Raw genomic sequence first — 25,452 nt, forward strand, 5'->3', positions numbered from 1 at the left:
ACAGGCATCTGTACCCTAAGAGGCTGCAGCCACAAAACGATTTAAAATGTGGTCTCTGTAAGAAAGGGCAGGCTGCAGTCGTGCCATATAAAAAACACGCGACAGCTACGGAGCGCCAAGCTGGTTCATGACTCCGGCTGTTTGTGCAATCACGAGCCTGTGAGCTCAGGATGTTCGAGTCGAACACGCGGGTTCACTGCGGTGCCAGCCAACACCGAAAAGCGCATTTCGCCATCGTGCAAAAAACCCCATCTGACGGGCGCCTCTGTTAAACTGCAGCGGATCTACACGGGCCGAACGGGAGCGTTACCAGCGACGGCCCGAAGGACCACGTCGAGATTTCGCCCGAGCCCTGAACCGGAGTTCACCTCAACTTCAGACAGCGCAGACGGCCCCTCTGAAGGGCGAAGACGTCTTTTCCGGAGAACCCGTCAGGAGAGCCGTACGTGGGGCCGAGGCACTCTCGATCTTAATCTCCCGACATTCGAGTGGGATGGTTTGGGGCGTACGGGTCAAAAAAAAAAAAAAAAAAACTTTTTCTGTTTATGTATTTTACAAAACAGAAGTGTAACCCTAATGCACTGGGAGAGCCACCTGGGCCGGCATCGCTCGGTCACGGACGTCGTATTTATACACCATCTGGAGACGTCGACAAGAGATTAGATTACCGCCACTTAAAAAAGCTATTACAGGTGAAAGACTGAGCGAAGCTGAAATGGCATCAAATGCAGCAGCGGCCACCATCAAGATTTGCCAGGCCTAACCCGAAAGGACGGACATGTGGTCAAACAACCCTTTAAGATGTCCACAGAAAGAGTCAGCCGCCTGTTTGTCTAAAAGCCAAGGAGACGTTATTTTGTCTTTGAAGCTCGCGCTGAAGCGTACCCTACCTCAATAAGAGCTTTACTAAATTATATTCTTTCTCCTGGCTGAAGCCTTCTCATCCAACTGACCTCTTCTAGAAGGCAATGAGAAAAAGACCTGATCATAACACTCTTTGTTTAGTTAGGAATTCCTCCACTCTCCCAGCTATCCCCCTAAAACGCGGCAGTTCTTTTTTTGTCCTCTGTATGGGGGCGTCGGTCTCTGGTCTTAATCTCAGGAACCACATATTCCACTCCGCTGAAACCTACATTACAAGGGACATTCAATAAAAATAAATTTTAAAAAATGACTAATTTTCCCTGCAACATGTTTCTGACACTTGTACCACATCGATGAAATTAAGACACCAAAACCTTTTTCTGCGTCGGGTGTCAGGATACGGATACGTCCGGGTGCTGGAACCCTGTTATTATCTGGGGTTCCACGATCCTCCAGTTGCACTCTGGGAAACCTCCAGCCCTGCAGAATATCGGAAGCTGAGGTCACCTTTTTTTAAAAATAGCCGTTTCGTCAGTTTAGAACCCACCGTGGTGATTTCACCAGCTTCACCGTTAAACTGTTCTGATGTCCCGCCGAAAAAAAACAATTTTGTGCCCGTGAGTGAGCCGTAGAAAGAGCAAAGAGTCTGAGAAGAGAGTCACGGAAGCATGAAATCAGGCAAAAACTGGAAAATATACAAAAGTGTTTTTAAAGACTGATTACTGCACCAGCACTGAATGTTTAAATATTTCAACTTGTCAGCCAGTTTTTTTTTTTTCTTCAAGAAATACACGAAACAGGGTGGCGACACATCAGCAGAATGGTGTATGTTAGTTAAGGCAATTTCCTTATTACGTGGGAAAGGCCAGAGAGGACAGGTCGGGCTAACCTTTGGTTTGACGTCAGAAAGCGTTTTCGGAATCTGAGGCAGATGTCCTGCGGAACGGCGTGTTTCTTTAAGAGTTGGGCACACACGGCCGGCTTGAATTAAACATCACCTGGCCGACGTGTTGCTTGTCAAACTCATTTGGTCGGCAATAGATCTTACCAGCAAGTTGCTACTCCGCAACGCAATCCCAATGGACAGAGTTACTGTGTGACGCTTCTCACTAATATATTTCACAGGCCCACAGACTATTTTCCTATCCCCCCCTCCCAGACCATTTCTGCCACACAGTACACGGTGTTGTCCTGTACTGACTGTTTCTGAACTTTGTTTGTATCCGTGCCATGTTATAACCACTTAAAGCAGTATGGCACACTTTTTTTGCAAACAACCCATCCATCAGTTTCTTTGGATTCTCACAGCACTCCATAAAACTGACATCACACGTGACATCATTAGAACATAAGAATAAATAACTATGACAACAAGATTGAGCATCTAGACTCATAATTGACCTGCATATTATTTGCTAAGCTTTGTAGTTTGGATATTACACTTTTTAGCTGCGGCCGAAGCTCTATAGCTCTGTCTGTCAGTCGGTCGGTCGGTTGGTTGGTCAGTTGGTTGGTTGGTCCACAAAAGTGTCCCACCCCGTAGCGGCCACAGTTTTCGCCCCAGGAGGCTGAAATTTGGCATGGACGTTGGTCATGACCAAAGGTAGAGCTGAGTAACTTTCAAGGCCGATTGACCAAGAGGGGGGCGTGGTGATGGGCGTGGCCTATCACAAAAAGGCACATAACTCCCAAACGGATTCACAGATTTGCACAAGATTTTGTGGAAAGGTTGGTCATGAGCCAAAGAAGAGGTCACGTGTTTGTGTGAGGGTGTGTGTGGATGCATGCACACATGCGCATGTGCGGTCACAGATATTGCGGATTTGCGCTTGCTTTTTGGTTTGTTTGTTTCCGGTATTCAAGTAAAAACTAAGTCCATATAAAAAGTTTGTTGGAATTCTGCTTGGCATATCATACTTTATTCTACTTCTGTCTTTAAAGTTTAATCTGAAAATTGGTAAAGGGGGATAAAGTGAAGGATTTTATTAAACTTTTTTCCCACTTCATTCCAGTTGCCCCGGTAATAACCAACGACATGAACAATCACGCGCAATATTAATATTACACAGTCCGATTGCTCTTACACTGCAAACTGAATGCAACAAGGTTCATCAAACGACTTCCACAAACTCAGTCGGACCCAGATACACTACTTTAGGAATGTAAATTGTTACCTTACGTTAAGTTTTCTAAATTTAGCCCAGGAGTCTGAGATACTTTCCAAAACAGTCCAGTAACAAGGTTTTCAACATTACAGCGCAGAGGAAGGCAGATGTTAGAAGGGCATAGCTAATGCAAAACCCTGTTTGGTTTAGACATTTAGGGCCTTTTTTGAGTGACACACACATTTCTATTCCAAAGAAATCACGCAAAATTTGCATAGGCCGACAGATATGTAGAGCGTTTCTGTAATCTGCGCCTAAGTACGCTTTTAAATTATTATATTAAAAACAGTGTTCAGGTTGCATCATCGATCATCTGTACCGCAGAGATCTTGTTTGCTTTACCTGTTTTGCCTGAGGGGAGAGAACCTTTAAAATGCAAAACGAGCTTGTGTAAAACAGTGGCCCCGCCCAGTGGTGCCGCCAGCCACACGCTGCACTGGTGCCGTCCAAACCAGGCCGTGCCGCAACGGGACGAGTCCAGGGGTATTTTAAACCCAAAACAAACAGGCGCTGGTACCGAGTGCAATCCGACACCACGCAGTTGCCAGACGTGGCCTGTGAAGTGCCCTAAGTCGGTGGGGCTGGTTTCTGTCAGTGACGCCAGCCTAATTTTCGCCGTTCGACAAAACAGCGGTGAGCCGACCGCTTCCTTTCGACGCCCCGTCTCAGCCCCGCTCGGCGAAACTGCCACACGGTCGCTACAAAAAAAAAAAATCACACGTGCCCCAAATCAAGCAGGGGATGTGCACGTAGCCCCAGAGATACGGAACAGGAGGGGACAGCCTGCCAGGATGACGCCATGGCTAATTACGCCCTTCCCCAGCGAACTCAGCTGGAATGTTCTGGATTTACCCTGTCAGTAGGGTGCACACAATTACACACTGCCCTCTAGAAAGTGTACGCTGCTCTCTAGTAAGTGTACACTGCTCTCTAGAAAGTGTACACTGCTCTCTAGTAAGTGCACACTGCTCTATAGAAAGTGGACACTGCTCTCTAGTAAGTGTACACTGCTCTCTAGAAAGTGTATGCTACTCTCTAGTAAGTGTACACTGCTCTCTAGAAAGTGTACACTGCTCTCTAGTGAGTGCACACTGCTCTCTAGAAAGTGCACACTGCTCTCTAGAAAGTGTACACTGCTTTCTAATAAGTGCACACTGTACTCAAATAAGTGCACACTGCTCTCTAGAAAGTGTACACTGTACTCAAATAAGTGCACACTGCTCTCTAGTGAGTGCACACTGCTCTCTAGAAAGTGTACACTGTACTCAAATAAGTGCACACTGTACTCAAATACATGCACACTGCTCTCTAGAAAGTGTACACTGTACTCAAATAAGTGCACACTGCTCTCTAGTGAGTGTACACTGCTCTCTAGAAAGTGCACACTGCTCTCTAGTAAGTGCACACTGTACTCAGATACATGCACACTGCTCTCTAGAAAGTGTACACTGTACTCAAATAAGTGCACACTGCTCTCTAGTAAGTGCACACTGTACTCAAGTAAAACGTGTCGTCATTACGTCATTTAGCTCGTACGAACCAGCCAAAGTTCGTTTCCGCAGCAAGTATACTCCCAGCTTCAAAGAGAGCTGAGGCTGTCCCTGTGTGCAGGCCTGCCGTTTGAGCCAATCGGATCCAGCTTCTACGCGTGGAATGGTGTCGTTTAAGCCAACAGCGCGATACCAGAAAACTGTTTATAACCAGCGCGTCTGACGCATCGCATGCTTGTCGTCTGCCTGCGTGACACGTTCTGCAGTAAATCTCTGCGCTTGGCACGTTCCGCTGTAACAGTCCCTCTAGGAATTGTGGTTGTAGGGCAGCTTTTCATCTCCACAGTCCCCGATTCCAGATACACGGAGGATGAGCTCACTGGAAATAATAAACATGTTTAAAGAAGTCAGGAAATGCTCGTTAACCTGTCCAAATTCTGAGGGAAATTAAGCAAAATTAACTCCCAAGTCATCTGTGGTTCTGGAGCTCCAGTTGAAGAATGTGTGAGCCGTTACATCATCGAGTAAAAGTAGTGCTCTCTTCAGACATGACAGCAAACCCGTTTATGGGTCAACTGGCACAGCGAGACAACAGAATAAATGTTGCGTGTGAAGTCAAACACTTCTGCAAAATTGTTAATCATCACTTTCAGACTCACGCTGGTGTCAGGCCTCAAGTATGTGAAGATGGGTTTTTCACTCATGAATTCTGACCCAACCACTTTTCAGTATTCTTTGATCTTCAGACAGAAATTCGTAAACCTACAATTTAGTGACTTGGCTTCTTAATATCGTCAGACTAATTTGGATGGCTGGGTTATTGTTCATAGAGTGAGGCAGCGTCTGCTGAGAAAGATAACCAGCATCCCAGCCGAGGCGAATAACCTCAGGTCTAGAGCTTCATCGTACCACAACACAACACAGGCCACCATACCACAACACAACACAGACTTTGTACAGTCTGTCACCACACAACACACCACAACACTGGCTTGGTACAGTCTGTCGCCACATCACAACACAACACAGGCCACCACACCACAACACAGGCTTTGTACAGTCTGTCACCACACAACACACCACAACACTGGCTTGGTACAGTCTGTCGCCACACCACAACACAACACAGGCCTTGGTCATTCCACCTTAATAAAGTTTTTTTATTATTATGTCAGTCATTATTCTGTTTATTCTCTCATATTCTCTCGCAAAGTTAAAGAAATGGAGGAGAGTTTTTCCAGCACGGTGACATCATCCAAAATACAATCAACATTTCTGCATTAATTATGACTTGCAATTAAAAGCATTTCCTCTTCATCACCCCCTGCTTGGGGAGTTCAGCAATCACCAAAACGAACTTAACAAACTGCATTTGTGAAGAATATTAAAAAAAACAATAAGCACTCCCATTTAGCTTTGAGGCAAAATTAAGGACGAGAAAAAAAAATCAAGGCAAAATTAAGTGTTGATTGAATGCTAGGTCACTGCAACAAAAAAGGTTTTAAAATTCAAATGACGAAAGAGGCTGATAATTTAGAGGGCTCTGTACACGACTAAAATAAATTATGCGAGTGTAGCGTCTCTCCTCGTTAAATGTGTCACCTCCCTTAGTTAATCGCATTCATTCTTATAGGAAACCTTTTTTTTGGATCTTAACCGTTTCAACTGATGCTTGTTATTATATATTCTCTAATTTCTTTTTTTATTAATCTTTTTTGTATTATTTTTATTCTACCTCGGCAAACAAGGGTTTCATCCTCAACGTGTGACCGAGGATGTTAAATTAATTCATTAATAAGTAATTAAATAAAAAGGTCCATCTCAGTCTGAACCAAACGGGTCGTTTGAGAGTGAGGGAGCCACAGCATGTGAGCTACGTGCCATGCTATGGGCTAAAGAGCACACAGCAAACCAGCGCTTCCTCGGCGAAGACTCTACGGCCAGTAAGCCTCCACAAATGGGATATTTACGTTGCCATGAAACGCATTACATGTCCGCTAAAAATGTTCCGTTACGGTCCGGTTTTTTTTATTTTTTATTTTATTTTTAACGGGAGCCAATGTCGCCCAAAACCCTGGAAATGTGTTTTCCTCTCCTGGTTTAAGAACAGGACAGAAACAGACTGCGAGGTGGGAGGACAGCTGATGACCTAACCCAAACCCAAAAAACCCTTCTGCAGCTACCAGCTGTTTGCGCCGATCCCCTAAGCAAATATTCCACTAACTCGCGACTTCAATCTGCCCAATTCACAATCCTAATTAATATTTCTTTGTACATTTTAAATAATAACAGCATTTCAGGTTGTGTTGAGCGGCCTCTGTGATAAAAGAAGAATGACCCTTCTCTGGAGCTTTGCTAGGGGATGTAAGTAATTTGTCACATGTCGTTTTAAAGTTATTGCTAAACGACCAAACGCAAACCACAATGAAATTGAAAACAGACTACACCACTTCTGGTCCAGAAAACAAATTCATATTTTCACTAGAATAGCTTCTGACCCAAGAGCACTAAATGCATTTCCCTCGAGAACAAAATGCTGCTGGTTGGTCTGAATTTGCCAACCAAGGCACACATAAAAAATTACCCTACAGTTCAAATATACCGTCTACATAAAACAAGAAATACGTTTTATTCATATAATAAAATCGTCATAATACACGCTGTGCAATCATGGTACAAGTAATTTACCAACTGCAATAAAATGAAAGTATTTCATCAATAAGAAAAATACCTAAAGAAAAAGAAGGATGTATTTACAAATAATTTACAGATCCACCAGGCTATATGACGGCCTTCTGTCTGTCATGTTTCCCTTTTGCATCAAAATGTTTTTGTGGAGTTTGACTTTCATTCATTTAATAATTTCATCAATTATCAATATCAACAAGGCTGTAGAAGGCATGGAATAAGTGGGAATGGAATAACAACAATTAATAATTAAGAATTAGCCTGTAATTGTTTGAACGCATATTAATCTCATACACTAGAGGTTTCTGAGGGAAAGGGCTGTCTGCTAAGTGGTATAATAATAATTCAGTCAGGACAACTCACATATTTAGAATAAATATTTCAATGAATATGTAAGTACATTTTTGGTTTGGTAGTGAATGGGTGTGATTCAGGTAACCTATCTAACAGGGGACACCATGCATCACCCCAACTAAACAGGAGGAATACCAGGAACCCCCCCCCCCAATATCTAGAAAGGGATCCAAAAAACAGGTGGTAATTGGGGTGGTGGAGGGTGAGTGCAATTCTGTGCACTAGCAAACAAAGCATGCAAAACAGCCAGTCTGACTGTTGTTTTACAAACGGCACTCCATTGGTTGTGTGTGCATGTGATTGGATGGGTATGAGAAAACATGTTGCGTGTACGTGATTGGTTGATCAAGGAAACACATGAGTTTGAGATTGCTGAGGCCGACCGTTGGTTAGTTCAGCAAGAGTTTCCTGACCAAACTTGCTCATTTATTATTATTATTATTGTTAATAATAATAATAATAATAATAATAATAGTAATACTAGTCCAGTTCAGGCATTGTTTCCCCACCCCAGAGCAGGACAGCCTGGCTGACCCCCCCACCGCCCCCCCCATCACAGCTCCTCCTTCCCAGCCTGCGTCCGACTCCTGAACCCTCCTCCAATCCGCCCCCCTCCCCACGTCCCCCAGCCCCCCCCACCCTCCCCCCCGCTGAACGGTGCCACATGTGTGACGGTAGCGCAGTAAAAACCCGCTGTAATAAAACCCTTATTTATAGGACAGTAACGGGCTTGTAGTTTGTCTTGCGCTAAGCCCATAAGAGCCAGAGCGCATGATTCTCTCCCGGGGACAGCTCACCGACTGCCGGCCAGCCAGCCCTCTGCTGCTGCCTGTTCCACGACAACATCCGGATAGAAAACCAGAAGGGGTTTCTCTTTTTTTTCTCCACCACATGAAAGCCAGCCAGCCACCCCCCCCCCTCCCCCACACCCACAAAAAAAATCATATAAAAAATTATGCATATAACATTTTGTGGTTCTGAGCCACAAAAACGCTCTTAATATTCTGCATGATGTCACTGAGCAAAATCCGTTACATGCACAAAAAACACAAAAAAAGTCAGAGGGAGAGAGGGAGAGACTGAGAGAGAGAGAGAGAGAGGTAGACGGAGAGAGACATAGAGAGAGGAAGACAGAGAGAGAAATGTTATAATATAATATTATGTGAAGAATAAATTGAAATTAGAAATAATTTTTTTCCTAAACGAAATCAGAGACGTCCTCAATTTAAAAATCTACCATCTACCATCGACATCCAGAAACTCCCCGTCCTCTTTTTTTTGTTATGCCAATAAAGAAAATTGAATTGAATTGAGAGATTCGTTATCCCCACACTATCCCCATACAAAAATGAGTATTCATTTATATATATTTTTTAATATATATTTATTTATTTATTTGACAGTGACTGCGCACAATAAATATATTGCAACGTATTTAACTAAACGTTAGTTTCCATCTGTTGGATGGAATCTGTTTCCACAAAACAAATTATACCAAATACCAACGCGTCAGCGCTCGGACCAGCCCGGTGCTTTTACCATCACAGAATCAGCAATTCATAAATTAATTGCGGAATCATAAATGAATAGGTCACCGCATTAAAGACAAGTGAAAATCCTAGACAATAACATGATAACAAAAAAATGTAAACACTAAGTCAGTTCATAAGTTCATGCACCCAGTTCATTAGAAATTAAATTAAGAACAAGGGGGGGGGGTGGGGGGGGACCCTGTACTGAAAGACTGAAAGCTAGGACCAGTGTAAAGTGGTCAGAGATGCACATGCTGCAGTCTCTCAGCGCAGCTGCAGGCCCCGCTGACTGGCATGGGAACCCATGCGCTGTCACCCATGCCCTCTCTCACCCTGCCAGCCCAGCCGTGAGAGCGATTTTCCTACGCAGGCCGCGGAAACCGGTACCCCTCCATTACTCACAGGGAAGCCGAGGCCTCTCTCTGCCCAAAGTGTGGGAAACACAAACATCCCGCCTGCGGCAAGCTCCCTGGCAAAGCGTGTCCTCCCTGCCCCTCCGCAAAGCATGATGGGACTTGTAGTTCCGTGCCAACGGGCCTGCAAGCAGGGCAGCCCAACCTTGTTTCTGGAGACCTACCACCCTACAGGTTTTCATTTCAACCCTAATTTGGCGCACCTGATTCTACAAATTAGCAGCTCAACGAGATCTCCACAGGGGTGGTTTTGGCCCTAAATCAGTGCACTGAGTGCTTATGCCACTGGCCAGCTCTGCTGACAGGTACACAGAAGGGGGCAGTTGACTGCCTGCTTGGATTCTGGAGAACACGTCTGCTCACCGGCACCTTCCCAAACCTGACGGACACTGAACTGGAGGGACAGGCTTACAGGGGTAATCTGCCAGACTGAGCACACTGCACTACAGGAATCACTGTGTCCTATAATGTCAATTTCTTAGCCAATATTTAAGCAATGCTGTCTAATACTCCCTACCTGTGACTGTTCAACAAATAAAACTACCTGTGTCTGTTTCTGGAATGTGAGGTGGGGAGGTACTGGAGAATTAGGTACAGCTGCCAAACCTGCATGCTTGATAATTGCTTTGTGGAGTTCGAATGCCTAAAATATAAAAAAAACTAAATTGTACAGAAAAAGGATTGAAAGATGGATGATTTGCAGATTGATTTCGGTGGAGATATTGGCTAATGTCCCTCACGAAGACTTGCAGGTGCTCTGTCCAACTGCACAGTACGCAGTTGCCACTACCGTCCGTCAACACCTGTCTGTCGGAATCACCCCGTACCTGATAGAAAACTCCTGTGAGTCGCCGAAAAAAGGCCGGAAATGACCTAAGTGTGAAAGCATTCCATTAAACACGAGCTCTCCGCTTACAACCCCCCAAAACCACCTGATGCATCGCATCACCGCCCTCTGGGAACCACGGGCCGCGTAGATGAACAACATATTTCAACATGTCTGCTCTGATTTATCAGCATGCGGTGAAAGTGTGACAACCCCCCCGCCCCCCCACCCTCACACCCACCCCCGGCACCCCCGCCCTCCTCTCACTGCCTCCGCTCCGCCCCACCCCGCCAAGCCCAGCCCGACCGCTAACTATTTTACACATTCCAAGAATCCTTCTTTTATCGGTGAACACGCTTGCGCTGTTTGTCCATGTCTGTTCTTATTATTTTAGTGTCACCGCAAAGCAGAAAAATGTATATTTTACATGAATTTAGCGGATAATAAAAGTTCTCTATTCGGTTCACAATTGATTGCCCGGATCAGGTGGAGACGGAGCTTGCTCCACTCCCTCTACAATGAGCTGTTGTCTGGTTGCCCTGCCACTATTCCTACGGCTGGATCTCATTAGCATACGGCTGCAGCTCATTAGCATACGCCTGCAGCTTAGCCGGGCTCCGCGAATCCGTCGCGGACCATCAGCGTCCGCTCTTCCGCGCCCCATCCGAGCCTCGCGGGCGTACTTTTTTTCACAAAGGGGGGCTCGTGCGGTTTGAGTCGCGTCACGTCCAATTTACCGCCGCCTCCTCCGTGCGCCGCGTTGCGGGTCGAGATGTCAGACCTCCTCCATCACTGCCGGGCTGCCAGCCGCGGTGGGCAGTCCATGCAGGGGTCAGTGTCCCCGCCCCTACCAGCCTCAGCAACCAATAGGAAAGACGACGACTCAGATAGGGATGCAGTGCTGTGGCAGCAGTTACAGTCCTGTGAGCCCTATTCAGTTTCATCTCCCACAGAGCAGCAGGTAAAGGTTTCTGCGTCTCCAGTCTACAGTACACATTTGGGCATTTTACAGACGCTTGTATCCAGAGCGACATAAACACCTTACAGCTTTTTTTCTCCACATATCCTACATTCATACAGCAGAATAATTACTGAACTAATTCAGGTTAGTCAGGCACCGTTCTGACTGGTAGGACAGCACTAGTCCATCTGGGAACGAGACCTGTAGCATCTGAGCTACAAGCCCAGCTCCCAAAGTATAACACTGCCTGCGCTGCCACCAACTGCCGTCCTACTATCAAAATGTCTCTGGAGTGATGAGCCTCTTTTGGGGGAGTCACCTCATTCATGATGCAGCCTCCCTCTGGACAGGACCCCCATCCCAACCCCCCCTCCTCCCCTACACACACACACACACACACACACAGAACACACACGCATACACCTTTTATGTTCGGAGGTCTATCAATATAGGCTTTCCGTTGGGCATGCTGTGCATTCCGGTTCTTTTGTCGGGCGCGCGTATGCGTCAGGGATTTGTGCCTCGTAACATTACGACGCAGGTAGGCAGTCTGCCACAGAGTGACATACGCGCCGCGTGTGGTGACTGAAATCATCCACGCGCCGCCAGCCTCATCATCCTGTCAGTAGCCCTGCAATTAGCACGGGGTTTAATTGCAGCGCGGGGGTAGATTGCCGCGCGCCGTGGGCTACGCAGGTTGCTCAGCGCCGTGGGTTTCGCGATAGCTCACCCGAAGGGGAGCTCGGCAGCAGATTAGCCCAAATTTTTCTGGGTGATTAACACTGGAGTTACTCATGCCGATGGGAATGCGGTTAGCTTTCAGTTTTAGATACGGTGCGCTCACTTCGGGAACTCTGGAGAAGGGACGATAGTAGGGGTTTTTCTTCTCATTAGGAACTTATGTACCCACTTAAATTTGTCACGTTTAAAAAGACGTTCATATCCGTTTCCTTCGTTCCCATCAGCCTCTAGAGGGGAATTTTCCAAAGAAATGCACTGTGACGGCCGAGCTGAGAACGGACCGTTAAAGTCACTCTCAGCAACCTATCAGCTTCAACTGACGGGGGCAACGGCACCCCTGCAGCCAAAAGATTCACACAGTGATGATGATAGCCATTACACGGACACATCTGATTGGTCAATATAATGAAAAAACGCGAGATTATGAGATATGGAGGTATAGATCTGCGATGTGATTATTTATGAAATCACACCTTGAACACAGTAGAATATATCGGGTTTCATATACTCGACAAGTGCTTACATTGGTAGAACAGGAAAAATGTGTCATATTTAATAAAGCTGAACGTACTCTACCCGTGTTGTTTTTACACTGAACATTTTGCTATGTAGATGTCACTTATCTCTGGTTTTCCAAGACAGCAAATACTGCCACTCCGTGTTCCTATACAGAAGTCTCTCCTCAAAACGACTTTTGGACTCCCGCTCTGTAATTGTTTTGAAGATATTTATAGATAATTATTTTCGGATCTTTTAATCTTTGCGTTTTGTTATCCGTTTAGCACATCATAGAATCTTCTCCGTTTTTAAAGTAGTTAAATGTAGATGATAAAGTGGGTAGGAATAATCCTGTCCGTTTTATTATTAGTCTAAACTCATAAAGGTTATGCATTTTGTGGCGCAGCAAAACATTAGCGCAAAGAAAGCTGTATTTTTCCATCGTTGACCCATAATCTGGGTAGCCTATAAATCGCATGGACATTTTAAACAATTAACACCATACGCAAGCAACAACACGCTATATACGTGCTGTGCTACAATCACTCAAAAGTCATAATTAGTTTATCAATTAACACATTATCGTGTGGTACACGTATTGTGATTGATGTGATTGATGTACGATGCTCAATCACATGTCCCGGCTGCTGGCATCAGGTTTGCTGGAGCGACGTCCCGTTCAAATAGATGCAGATCATGAGTAGAATTAACCGGGATGATAGTGCAAAATGATAAAAACGGATTTGTAACTTTTCCTCATCTCTACACACACACACACACACACACACACACACACACACAATACCGTGCAAATCACAGATTTATAAGTCAATTATCTTCTGTTAAATTATACATAGAAAAACAGAATTATAATCCACGTTTAATGAAGATAATACCACACAATGTCCAGTGTTAATTCCACTCTGACAATGTTAATTGAACTCTTAACATATGACATTTGGTCCCACTCTGGAATGTGGGACCAAATGTTATCTGTTAAGAGCTGAATTAACACCGGACATTTTACTGTGCACTGTGTCAACCCGCTGTCTCGTATGAACGGCCCGTCACACGGAGAGCAAGTTTAACAATGTTCAACCCGATCATTTATACACGAGACATCAACAACAGATCTTACAGTCACGAAAGAAATAAGTAGTTACTGACAGACGTGACTGACTCCTCGTTTTAATTGGTTTATCACCGACGGGAAATGATGTTTGAAACGCATTAATTCGTTTTCATAATGAAGTCCTTGCGCAACGAGTTCCTTGTTCAAAACTCACACGTACACATGCATGCATGTATAGACTACTATTCATCCAATACTGTCTTACCTGTTAGTAGCCTTGTGTGCACCGCACAGCAAAATCCTCAGAGTAAAATAAACTCTGTTAGGGTACTTTAATATCAAATAGTACTCCCTTTTGACTCTTTGAATTGATTTAACACTGCGAGAGTTGATTTAACACTGCGAGAGTTGATTTAACACTAGTAATTTTGCTGGTCAACTCTTGGTAACATAGACTATATATTTAGCTCAACACAGGCAATGTCTATTGAATTCCCATACATGTTATCTATTGAATTGTTTATATATAATCACACCGTATTAATTTCAAACAGAGCAAAGGCTCGGTTAAACTGTGTTTTTATACGAACAGAGAATTATCCTTTATCAGCTGGAGAAAATGTGATGTTATTTGAATGATACACTGTGCGTAGACCGTGTTGTGTAGCCGAAGCTGTATTTTTTTTAAATGAGGGGGGAAAGCGTTTCTTTTGTCGCTTCTTGGTCAGACTGGTCTGCTCCATTCCATAACAAATATGACTGCTTTCTGGCTGTTTTCATAATTAACCGGACTATATTTTCTTACGGAATGTGGCTACAGACAGGCGAGCTTGGTTGTGTGGGAGTTATGTTTCGTTTAACTTCTGCCACAAGTCTCTCTAACAGTCGCCTTCCACCTGTTTGTGCACTTTCATTGCAAATCCACAAAGAATAAAAATCAAACAGAACATATTTCATAATTCAAATCACATTTAAGTAAGCCGTAGGAACAATGCGCGAGATGTATTGTATTTTTTTCTAAACATTCGACTTCAGAGCCTATTTCTCAGAATGATAGGAAAAGACTGAAGTAATACTTTATCATAATATGCTCCTATTTCAAGTGCAGGTGAAGAGAAGAAAAAAAATTGGCTCCGTGTATACAGTAGAAAGAGTGGGGATCCCATTGCGCAGGTTACCATGACATCACCATTAGTTCACTATAAAAAGAGCGAATGGTGTACTACGGAGTCAGAGCAGCACTTGAGAATCCGGAGTAAGGGACGGAGACGAGAACCTATTTGAGCAGAACAATCGGCTATCGGAAAGACTCGAGTTCTCGCGCACAGGGAAAACAACTTTTGAAAACTCAGATCAGAATGAATATCTCGCATTTGGTGGCTTGTGGACTATTGATGACGCTTCTTTCAGTCAGCATAGAGGGAAAACCTTTGACTCAGGCACAGCAAAAGGTGAGAAGACTTCTGTACGCTTACACACATAAGGCTACTGCAATTGGATAGAGTCACCTTACGGCGCTCAATGAATGAAGTGATTTCTCTGTGATACATTAATGGCAGGTTCCTTGTGACGTCAAATTGATCACTTAAAAACGACGTTAAACGATGTCATCGTGTTAAATAGTGGAAACGTATTGTTTTAAGCAAACAAATGCAAAGGTATATACTGTGACGGAAACCAAAACCAAAAGTCCACTCGTCGGTATGTTTAGGCTCTGCCACAGTAACTAATTTAGTTTTTTTTTAATAATAATGAAAAAACAATATGGTTACATTTTACGTTATGTTCACTGGCGACACGTGGTATAACCTCAAAATAATCTCCTGGTGTGAGAATATCTAGGAAAGTGGCATATTTCTATAAAAACTGAGGAGTGTTATAAACTGCTAAACACCATATTATGTACGTGCTGCATTTTATTTTATTCGGCTTAAGGAACATGCGAGGCGATAATTAATTGAGATGTTATTTCAGGACATTGTCCAAAACTATTTTAGATTGTAGATTTTAAAGTTCGTGTTTATATTCACAGCACGGTTGTACGTGCCATATTATCAAACAGTGGGAACTGGGTATAGGGCCATTTTATCTTTTTTGCAGGCGATAACCTACATTTAAATCGATGTAACCATATACAAAAACTAACTCTTTTAAACGTAACATTTTGCTTAAAATAAGCCTAGTGAACACGTGCAGTATTCCCACTGTCCAATATTTTTTTCGTAGTTACTTCGTCCCCGCGTAGGCTAATTGATTCAGTCTTCGGAGCATCATTCGAAGCTTTCGGCATGTACCCGGTCGTGCACCCCGCAGCCCAGACGCGTGCACGGAGAGAAAAAAAAGCGCGCAGTGTCAAATGAGAGACAGGGATTACAGTAGGTCTGTCTCCGGTTCCTAATTTTACATTCGGAGTTTCAAATACTTTTAAAACGCCATATTTTAGACTGTATTGGATATTTTAAATGGCAATCACTTACCATTTCTTTGTATAAGCCGGGAATTAAAAAAAAATAAAAATGGTGCGTTTTGAGCTGAGGCAAGGCAGTGCCACCAGCAGGCGCGCGCCGCCGCTGCTGCAACCTCCGACCAAATGACCGGGGAGATTCGCAATATAAAGACGACAGTCTCAAATGTGACCGTGACAATGAGCGCGTTTATAACCTCCCAATATAACTATACGGTCTGGTATGGCGAAAATGCCATGTATGCGGTAAACCCAGACACTTCGCCAGTTTTCGGATCGAAAACACAACCACCTGTTTTTCAATTAAAGGAGACTTTCCCGTTCCCACGCCACATTCTACGCGAGTCTTCTCATAATTCCGAGAGTCAGACAGCACTCGAATGTAGATTACTTGTTGGAAATGTATGACTTGTTTGGACAAACTTTTTCTTTAAAACGGAATACCGCAGCAGCCATGTTTAATTTATCTTCCACAGTATAATCGCCTGATTCGTTTTTTTTGTGCAGACCTTACAAAAGGCAAACTTGCGGGCGTTTGCCTGTGAATACGTCCGCGACAAACTTGCAATAATATGCCCCGGGTTTTTCTCTTGCTGTTGTTTGTGCTTCTTCTGCCTCAGAGTATGAGTTCTGCGCATCTATAATGAGTTCAGACATAACATAAGTTCCGTAAAATCTGTGATCTTATCAGGCAAAAAAAAGATTATCGCGGGAGCAGTAAACAGTATTTTCCTTACTAAAAATATAAGAGAGGGTTTAGGATTGAATATTTTACATCTATATAGCCAATGTCAGTTTTGGCATTGCAAACAGGTAGCATTTGCTTGCCCCGTCCTGTGGTCACAGCCACAACACAAATCATTGTTGGTGGGGGGGGTCTTGTAAGCGCTGCCCTGGAGAGAGGACCCCCAGACTAAAGCCAGGGTGGGTGTGTCTGTGTGTCCCAGTCTCTCAGAAGTCTGCTGGGGGAGGAGCTTTCCGAGTACCTGGCGTCGGGAGAGGGCAAGCTGGAGAAGATCCGGTCGCGGGTTCGGCTGCTGCGGGACCTGAGGCTGGACACGCGGGCGAAGGGCATGTGGGCGCGGCTCCTGAGCGACCAGCCCACCGTGCGGCGCCACAAGGCCGGCGCCAAGAAGGGCGCGTCCTCGTCCCGGAGCGGCTGCTTCGGACACAAGATGGACAGGATAGGCACCATCAGCGGCATGGGCTGCTAGGGTCGCCGCGGAAACACGCCGTGGTGAGTATCACGCCTCCCGCTGGGCGACTTGCCGCGCGAACAATCCCCCCCCACCTCCTCTTCCCACCACCCCTACTCCAGACTAACCCTCAGACACACAAGTGCAGGTTTTAAAATCACACCCCCCCCCCCCCCATCCGCATAGCACAATAATAAGAGACAGGCTAAGATTATCCCGCTAACCCACAGAGGTTCCCGCTAACAGCGCTAATCGCTAACTGGGGTGATGTTACACTCGGTGCTGAGCGTTACCGCGCCGACGCACCTCTCTGATCTCCGCCGTGGCTCAGACGGGCGCTGCGGCAGCCGAATCGCACCCTGCGGTGCTGAGACACGGGATGCGCTCACCCCCCCCCCCCCACTGCAACCCCCCAGCGCCGCTGCAGGGGACCCAACTAACCCCCCTCAGAGGTCAGGCGTGGGAGGAGTCACCCAGAGTTCACTGGGTCACCAGGTTAAACGCAGCGCGTTTACCCAGAATTCCTCCAGGACTGGACACAGCCCTTGACGATACCACAGGGCCTAATCGGATGCTTTTTCATTTGAAGGACACTCAAGGTCACTTATTTGTGATTTAGATATTAAATGCAAGGTATCCCACAAGGAAAGGAAACATCAAATAGCCTGACTCATACATAAATATGCAAATACATTTCTGCTTGCTCTCCGGGCTAGCACCATACATATGAAATATGTAATTTCTCTGTCTGGCAGCAGAGCTTTATTAGGATGTTGAGATGGATGGACAAGGACAAAAACAAAAACAAAAAAAAAACACAAAAAATAAAAGTAAAAAACCGTCCTGGCCCATTTGTCTGTGAGGAAGATCCAGTCGAAAGTAAAATCATCTCTGAACGCAGCCCGTCACCCGAGCGATGTCGGCCTGCGTTACTGTGAGTGGAGCCGGTCCCGGAAAGGCCCTGATTCGATTAGGGCTGAACGCAGGCTACGCACAGCTGTCTGTCACCGTGGAGACAAAGCCCTTTTTTAAAAAATAAAACACTGAACCGGACGGAGCGAGGCGCCGAAGCGCGGGCAGGGGAGGATCCGTCGACTCCTCGCTCTGTGAATCACACGACCTGGTCAGGCACACGTAGCACTGACTCACCAAATACGACCACCCGCCCCAGCGTTCCCCAACCGCCCCCTCTCCCACCCCTCCCCACCCCCTCCCCCATTCTGAGCTGTTTTGCAGCGGATGTTTCCAGAAACTCCTGCCCTTGACACAGATAAACAGCAGTTACGGGTCTGGGGTGATTGAGGCAATAAGGAAGGCAGGTGACAGTAGTGAGCTAGCCCAGGGCCCTGGGGAGACGTGTTAGTCACCAGCTGTGTGTGTGTGACTGAACCGCACGTGCTAATAGCACAGCCAGTCAGCAGGGCTCTCCCAGTGTAAGAGCACAGAGGATAACTGCAGCGTTAGCATTATTAGCATTATTAGCATTTTTGCTGTAAGACTGAAAACTAATGGCATCTGCGTCTACGTGTGCCTGCAGAGAAGGGGGAGACTGACTTACTGAGGGAGGAGATATGAATGCTTATAATGTACTACATTACAGCACATTATAGTACATTAAATTACATTATGCTACCATACAGGACACCACATTACACTTCACTACACTGCATTACTCTATTTCATACTACATTACCCAACATTACTCTATATCACACTTCACTACCCAACATTACTCTATGTCACACTGCACTACCCTACATTACTCTATGTCACACTACACTACCCTACATTACTCTGTCACACTACACTACCCTACATTACTCTATGTCACACTACACTACCCTACATTACTCTATGTCACACTATACTACCCTACATTACTCTGTCACACTACACTGCCCTACATTACTCTATGTCACACTACACTACCCTACATTACTCTATGTCACACTACACTACCCAACATTACTCTGTCACACTACACTACCCTACATTACTCTATGTCACACTACACTCCCCTACATTACTCTGTCACACTACACTGCCCTACATTACTCTGTCACACTACACTACCCTACATTACTCTGTCACACTACACTGCCCTACATTACCTTATGTCACACTACACTACCCTACATTACTCTATGTCACACTACACTACCCTACATTACTCTGTCACACTACACTGCCCTACATTACCTTATGTCACACTACACTACCCTACATTACTCTATGTCACACTACACTACCCTACATTACCTTATGTCACACTACACTACCCTACATTACACTATATTACATTAGGCTACCCTACATTGCAATAATTACACTACCCTACAGTGCAATGCATTACACTTCACTACCCTACATTATCGTAATTACTGTCATTCAGCAGAAGCGCTTATGCAGAGTCACTTACTACGAAGCAGAATCATAAGTACTTTCCCCTGATCAATATCAGCAACATTGCTAGTCCCATCTACAGCACTCCCGGGCCAGTGAGTAAAGATGCAACATCACTTGTAGTTTATTATGCTACCGGTGTACTAATGTTCCGCACTATGAACACACATTAGTGACCAGCACCCCTGCTTTTCATCTTCTGTTTTTAGGACTATATGTTTGTTGAATAAAGAAAGGTTTCCAGTGAGAGTTTTTTGCAAAGCGTGTGGTACTCACAGTGAGTTTTTTTTTTTCTTTCTCTCCCCTCCCAGAACATTCAGCGGACGATGGGTTCGGACAACTGCTTCTTTAGTTGGTCTTCGCCTGAGGGAAAAAAAAAAAAAAAAACAGAACACGAGTTGCCATCTTTACTCAAGAAATGGATTTTCGGTACGAAAAACCACCACGACCAGCGTTACTGAAGACTGCGACAAAAACGACGAAACCAATTCTGATGTATACCATAAAAAACACGCGCGCTCATGTACACGCGCGCACACACACATACGCACACACACACACACTACCCGACGATGGACAGTGGTGTACAAACTAAAAACCGCAAAGCTGTAAATTGCTGCTGCTGCTGCTGTACATTCATGTACTTCATTCCTGCATAAATGTATTTATGTTTTAAAAAAACTATTTATATGTTTATAAAAAAGAGATATTTATAAATATGAGTTTTATTTATGTAACTTTTTTTTAATGGATGCAAACTGCAGGTCAATTATGTTTGTAACTTTTTTTGTCTTAAATAGCTGTAAATGTTTTAAAAATGAAAAAAAGAACATTCCACACGCACTTAGCGGTCTCTTCCGAGTTTGTTGTGGGGGAGGGATGCTGGTATGCATTAAGCAAGGGAGACGCAGCTACACCTCAAAGCCTAAACATTCACACGCCTGCTGCTTCGATGGAAAGCAAGTGGGTGCTTCTGGGGGGAAAAAAAATACATACATGACTTCATTTTTTTTTTTTTTTTTGGAGGGGAGGGGGGATTACGTGCAAACGAACTACAACGGAGCCACTCGAGTCACTTTGTGAAGCACAGAACAGAAGCAAACTCTTAATTTAAAACTCCTCTTTTATTCAAAAGCTCTTTCTGTCAACAGAGTTCAAATGGCGGCCATCTGCTCTTAAGGGCAAGGGGTTGTGACACGCAGCGGTCTGGGCCACGTGAGCGCAGCGCAGTCACGGAGCTCACGTCCTGAGTAGGCGCAGTGACGGCCTGCGGATCGGGGAAGGGCCGTACGCACAGCGTCACAGATCCAGTCTCAGGCACAATGTTTACACTGTAATGGTAAATGGACTGCATTTATATAGCGCTTTTATCCAAAGCGCTTTACAATTGATGCCTCTCATTCACCAGAGCAGTTAGAGGCTAGGGGTTAGGTGTCTTGCTCAAGGACACTTCGACATGCCCAGGGTGGGGTTTGAACCGGCAACCCTCCGACTGCCAGACAATCGGTCTTACCTCCTGAGCTATATCGCCCCATTATCACTGTGCACTTGCATTAAAAAAGAGACAATCTGGAAATGCCAGAATTACTTATTTTACTCCTTCTGAATTTGCACAGGGAAGGAAAACCGTACTTGGAACATACTGGTGTTTCAGTCTGTCCCCACGTGTAAAAAAAAAAAAAGGGGGTTTTCTGCAGTTAGCCAGTTCTGCAGTTGAACACTAGAGGGCAGCCACAGTCACACTTCAAAGGTTCTGGTGAAAGTGTTACTTCATATGCAATGGAAAACTACATTATAAAGCAATAAATTGCTCCGTTTTCTTTAAACTGCACGCACACATTTTAGCCCTGTCCTAACTTTAGAACAGCCTATGAATGGAGTCATTTGAAAAAACTGAGTAGCCTCCACCATTAATGGCCAATAGTTTCAGCTTTCCACTTATCAATGCACTTACCAATGCCCGACACAAAAAGAAAAAGCTCCTTCTTACTGACCTGGAAAGAACCGCTATGCGAGAAGGCTACAAAGATTAGCAACACTTCCCAACATCACAAATAAGGGCTTTAACACAGTGTACAGGGGGTCATAGTGTTCTTTTGCTCTAAAGGCTCTTGGAACAATAGGAAAATGTACCAGACGCCACTCACTGCATTGGGAACAGTGAGAGCTATAAAGGCTAAGGCTAAGGTCTCTCATTACACACGGTCTGCTCTCAATGGTACACTGGTGGTACAGACTGTCCTTGTACGCTAATGTTGGCACACAAAAGCACTGTGAGGACCTTGTGCTGTAAGGACCTTTTGCTTCAGTGAAGGTGTCAATGCGCCGCCGCTGCCGTCCTCTAAGGCCATTCAGGGCTGGGCCGGCTGCGTGCGACGCGAGGCTAGCACGCTAGCAGTGCGGCCTGCTGCGGTCAGTGCTTTTCCTGACGCGCGCGTTGGGGATCGCAATTCCCGCAGCCAATCAGGAGGGTGCTTGGGTGTGCAGAAACGCCAGGCCAGGACCCGCCGCATGTGACAGGCCCCCTGGGGGGGGGGGGTCCAGCCAAAAATCAGGGCCCCGGCCTGGAATACACACAGGAGGGCAAATTTTTTAAATAAAAAAAAAACTAATTTTCCTTGCCTTGGGGGCGGAAAAGCAGGTAAAGAGGCAATTTGCTGGTTGATGGAAAATGTCTGCAAACAGGTGAGTGGGCTGCTTATAATCGCTGAGAGAAGCACAACCCCCACCCCCCTCCCCCCCCAATCCTTTCCCCTCATCATGGGAGCCCTTCATCAGCCCCCTCCTGCATGGGGGGGGGGGGGAACTGCATACCGCATTCAGGCCGTTCGACGAGAGGGACAGACAAGAGATCTAAAATCAGGCGATTAAAAAGGCAGGACCAGCAGTCGCCTTATAGCTGGAGCTCAGGAGGAGAGAAAAGGCTTTTACCCCTTAATTCATTCAGGCATTTGTTTTATTTACACTAAAAAAAATTTTTTTTTTTAAACTGTGATTGCAGAGTACAACAGTGGCATTGGATGCAACTCAGACAAACCATTTCAAGCAGATTCCTGTCCCCCCAGGTAATGTAAAAACAGGATGAAACAATGACAGGCAGTCAGGTACAATCAAATATCTGACTAGCTCAGGTGTGTGGGTAGGACTAAAAATCAGTGTCATTTATTGCCCCATAATCAAAATACTCTTACCTTGCAAAATATAAGCTGACTAATTAAAATTGTTTTTATTAGTCAGCTCATGTTTTTAATTAATTAATTTTATATAAATATAAACAGAATGGGGGGGGGCTTTTGCCTCACTTAGACAAACACCAACTGATGATGTACCCAAGTACATACAAACAAGCAAATCTTAATAGATGCAATATTTCTTTATTCTTTATATATTTATTTTTTTCTTTATTATATTTGTGGAACTTACCAGGCATTTTGTACCAAACTGGTACCTGAAACCTAAAATACATGTTTGAAGACAAAGAGCACCATCTGAATTCACCCTGTTAGTTTTCAATAGGGATATCAAAGAAACCAAAAAAGACGATACGTTTACATTGAGCGAAAGGTGATGCCGTCACATTGATTCGACAATGCTGCCCTCTAGTGGTTGTAATATTAAATGCTCCTGAAGCGCGCGTGTCAGACTCGGGTTTTTTAATTTGCAGTCAGCTCAAACCTCAGAAACAAGGTGCACGGACTCTTTTCTCAATCAGTGACTTAAATTAAGCAATTGGGTCCTGAAACACACTGAAAACCAGCAGACAATGGCTACATTTGCGTGCACACCAATACTTCATTTAATGGGATTAATCACTTTATGCCAGTATTTAGTTGACTATGAACACAAGGATATGAGTAATGTCATTACTCCAATTGCCATGTTTACACGATTCTTTCCATAGTCGGTGTATGCTCAACGTCTACAAGCACCAGACTGGGCAAAAATCCAGGGGCCTTAATCAGGTTTTCTACATGCCAATTATGTCCGTACACCGATAAAGATCATCAGATCCGATGAACGTAACAGTCATTTACGTGACTATTTCAATAACCGGTACATTGTCACAATTGGGGCAAGATTGGAGTATTAGTGTCTGGATCCCAACCTTGTTCCTGGAGATCTACTTTCCAGTATGGTTTCATTTCAACCCGAATTCGGCACACCTGACTCTACTAATTAGAAACTCAACAAGATCTCTAGCTGAGTTGTGCTTTGTTTAGATTTGCAGTGAAAACCTACAGGACGGTACATCTCCAGGAACAGCGTTGGGAACCACAGATGTAAATGCAGGGATCTCCAACTCAAATACTTACTTTAAGTCACTGGTTTGCTAAAGAGTCTCCAAACCTTGTTTCAAAGGCCTAAATTGGCTGCTGGTTGAAGGCAAATCCCAAAAAACCAACAGACCCTTCGGCCCACCAGGACTGGAGTTTGAATCCCCTGACTTGAATGAAACACTGGGTGCTGAAACACTGAACATCAGCAGACACTGCCACCCGGTGGCCTGGAGTCTCCCACCCCTGCTGTTCTGTGTTTCTGTGGCCACCAGACCTAGTACTAGAGTGGTCATGTCAGACTCAGCATACTTGCCTACTATTCAGTATGCAACTTTTATAATCAATAGTAGATAAGTACGCTGATTCGGACATGGTCCGTGTTGTGATGATAATGTGATGGGTCCTTTTGTCCCAAGTGCTCCATATTCCCCATTGATTTGATGTTAAAATGTATAATATTTGTATTATCATTCTTGCTGCCATAAATTTTCATGCATTGATTCTTGTTAAATATATTCTGTACAATAGCTGGTTGTCATAGAACATCTTTTCTATGTTAGTGTGCCTTTTTCTCACTTTGAGCACCTCCTAAAACGGTCGTCTATAGGCACCTCCTCCCCCCCATGAAAACGCTTCCCTTAAGCCCGGTAAAGAGTTCTAAAAACACAGCACGCGCTCTCAGTGTACTGGCTTCATCTGTCTCTAAAGCACTTCCTGTCCGAGTCAACTAAGCACAGGACCGCAGCTGTAATCGCATCATGCATTAATCCGTGTATTAACGTGACACGTCCTGCTTCGCCATGGCTACTCACGCAGTAAGGAAATTGTTCTTGGAACCCAGTGTGATTTTAGAGCTTGTTTTTCACTTACAGTATGCCTACTGACTAGATAATGTTGGGTGTATACTGCAAATTAACTTTAGTAAACTCTTTAAACACAACAGCCCAGCTAGCATACAGTAGCAGCCCGCCGACTGCATAGTCGTTGGTCCGCTGGCGTCTGGCATATCGGCAGTACCATTTGCGTTCTGCTGACGGAAAGTCGAGGCCTGAAGAGGAGCAGGCTATCCGCTGTCAAGATAAAATATGATCTTGCTGCTCGCTGACAACTGCACGGCCTCTTACCGATTTTCAAAAAGGTGCCGTGACGACAGCTGTTCCTGACAGTGGTCCGATCTGTTAGGTGCCTGCTGCATATTAACCACACTATTTCGGTTTTATTTACTTCTAAATAATGTATCTGATGGCTGTGTAAAATAAAATTCACTACATGTCATAATTTCAATAAAACGAGCTAGCTATATTATTTATTTTTGGATCATTTAGGCATGAAGGCCATTCCACCTGTTTCTGAAATTATACTCATTACATTACATTACATTCATTTGGCAGACGCTTTTATCCAAAGCGACGTACAAGAAGTGCATTTTCATGATCGTAGACAACTGCTGAACACGGGTTCAGTAAGGTACAATTACTTATTTTGTACAGCTATTTCTAGCTGAGAAC

At 44.7% G+C, this 25,452-nt stretch overlaps 1 protein-coding gene and 1 long non-coding RNA gene across 2 annotated transcripts in view; one reads left to right on the forward strand and one right to left on the reverse strand.

Moving 5' to 3' along the window:
• The window catches only part of LOC135252209 (uncharacterized), a 157,371-nt gene that overhangs the window by 128,965 nt on the left and 2,954 nt on the right, over positions 1-25,452 (reverse strand). The window lies entirely within an intron of this gene.
• Positions 14,826-20,510, forward strand: LOC135252206 (C-type natriuretic peptide 4-like). Its single transcript, XM_064330021.1, has 3 exons — positions 14,826-15,055; positions 17,016-17,305; positions 19,979-20,510. Exons 1-2 carry the CDS (start codon positions 14,963-14,965, stop codon positions 17,280-17,282), a joined length of 360 nt encoding a protein of 119 aa, XP_064186091.1. The 5' UTR covers positions 14,826-14,962; the 3' UTR covers positions 17,283-17,305; positions 19,979-20,510.

The sequence above is a fragment of the Anguilla rostrata genome, chromosome 4, assembly GCF_018555375.3.
Source record: "Anguilla rostrata isolate EN2019 chromosome 4, ASM1855537v3, whole genome shotgun sequence".
NCBI classification, from domain to species: domain Eukaryota; kingdom Metazoa; phylum Chordata; class Actinopteri; order Anguilliformes; family Anguillidae; genus Anguilla; species Anguilla rostrata.

Excerpts from the sequence above, each read along its gene's own strand:
- LOC135252206 (XM_064330021.1), top strand. The coding sequence starts at position 14,963 with ATGAATATCTCGCATTTGGTGGCTTGTGGACTATTGATGACGCTTCTT. Across the intron at positions 15,056-17,015 it reads TGACTCAGGCACAGCAAAAG|TCTCTCAGAAGTCTGCTGGG; the intron begins GTGAGAAGACTT and ends TGTGTGTCCCAG.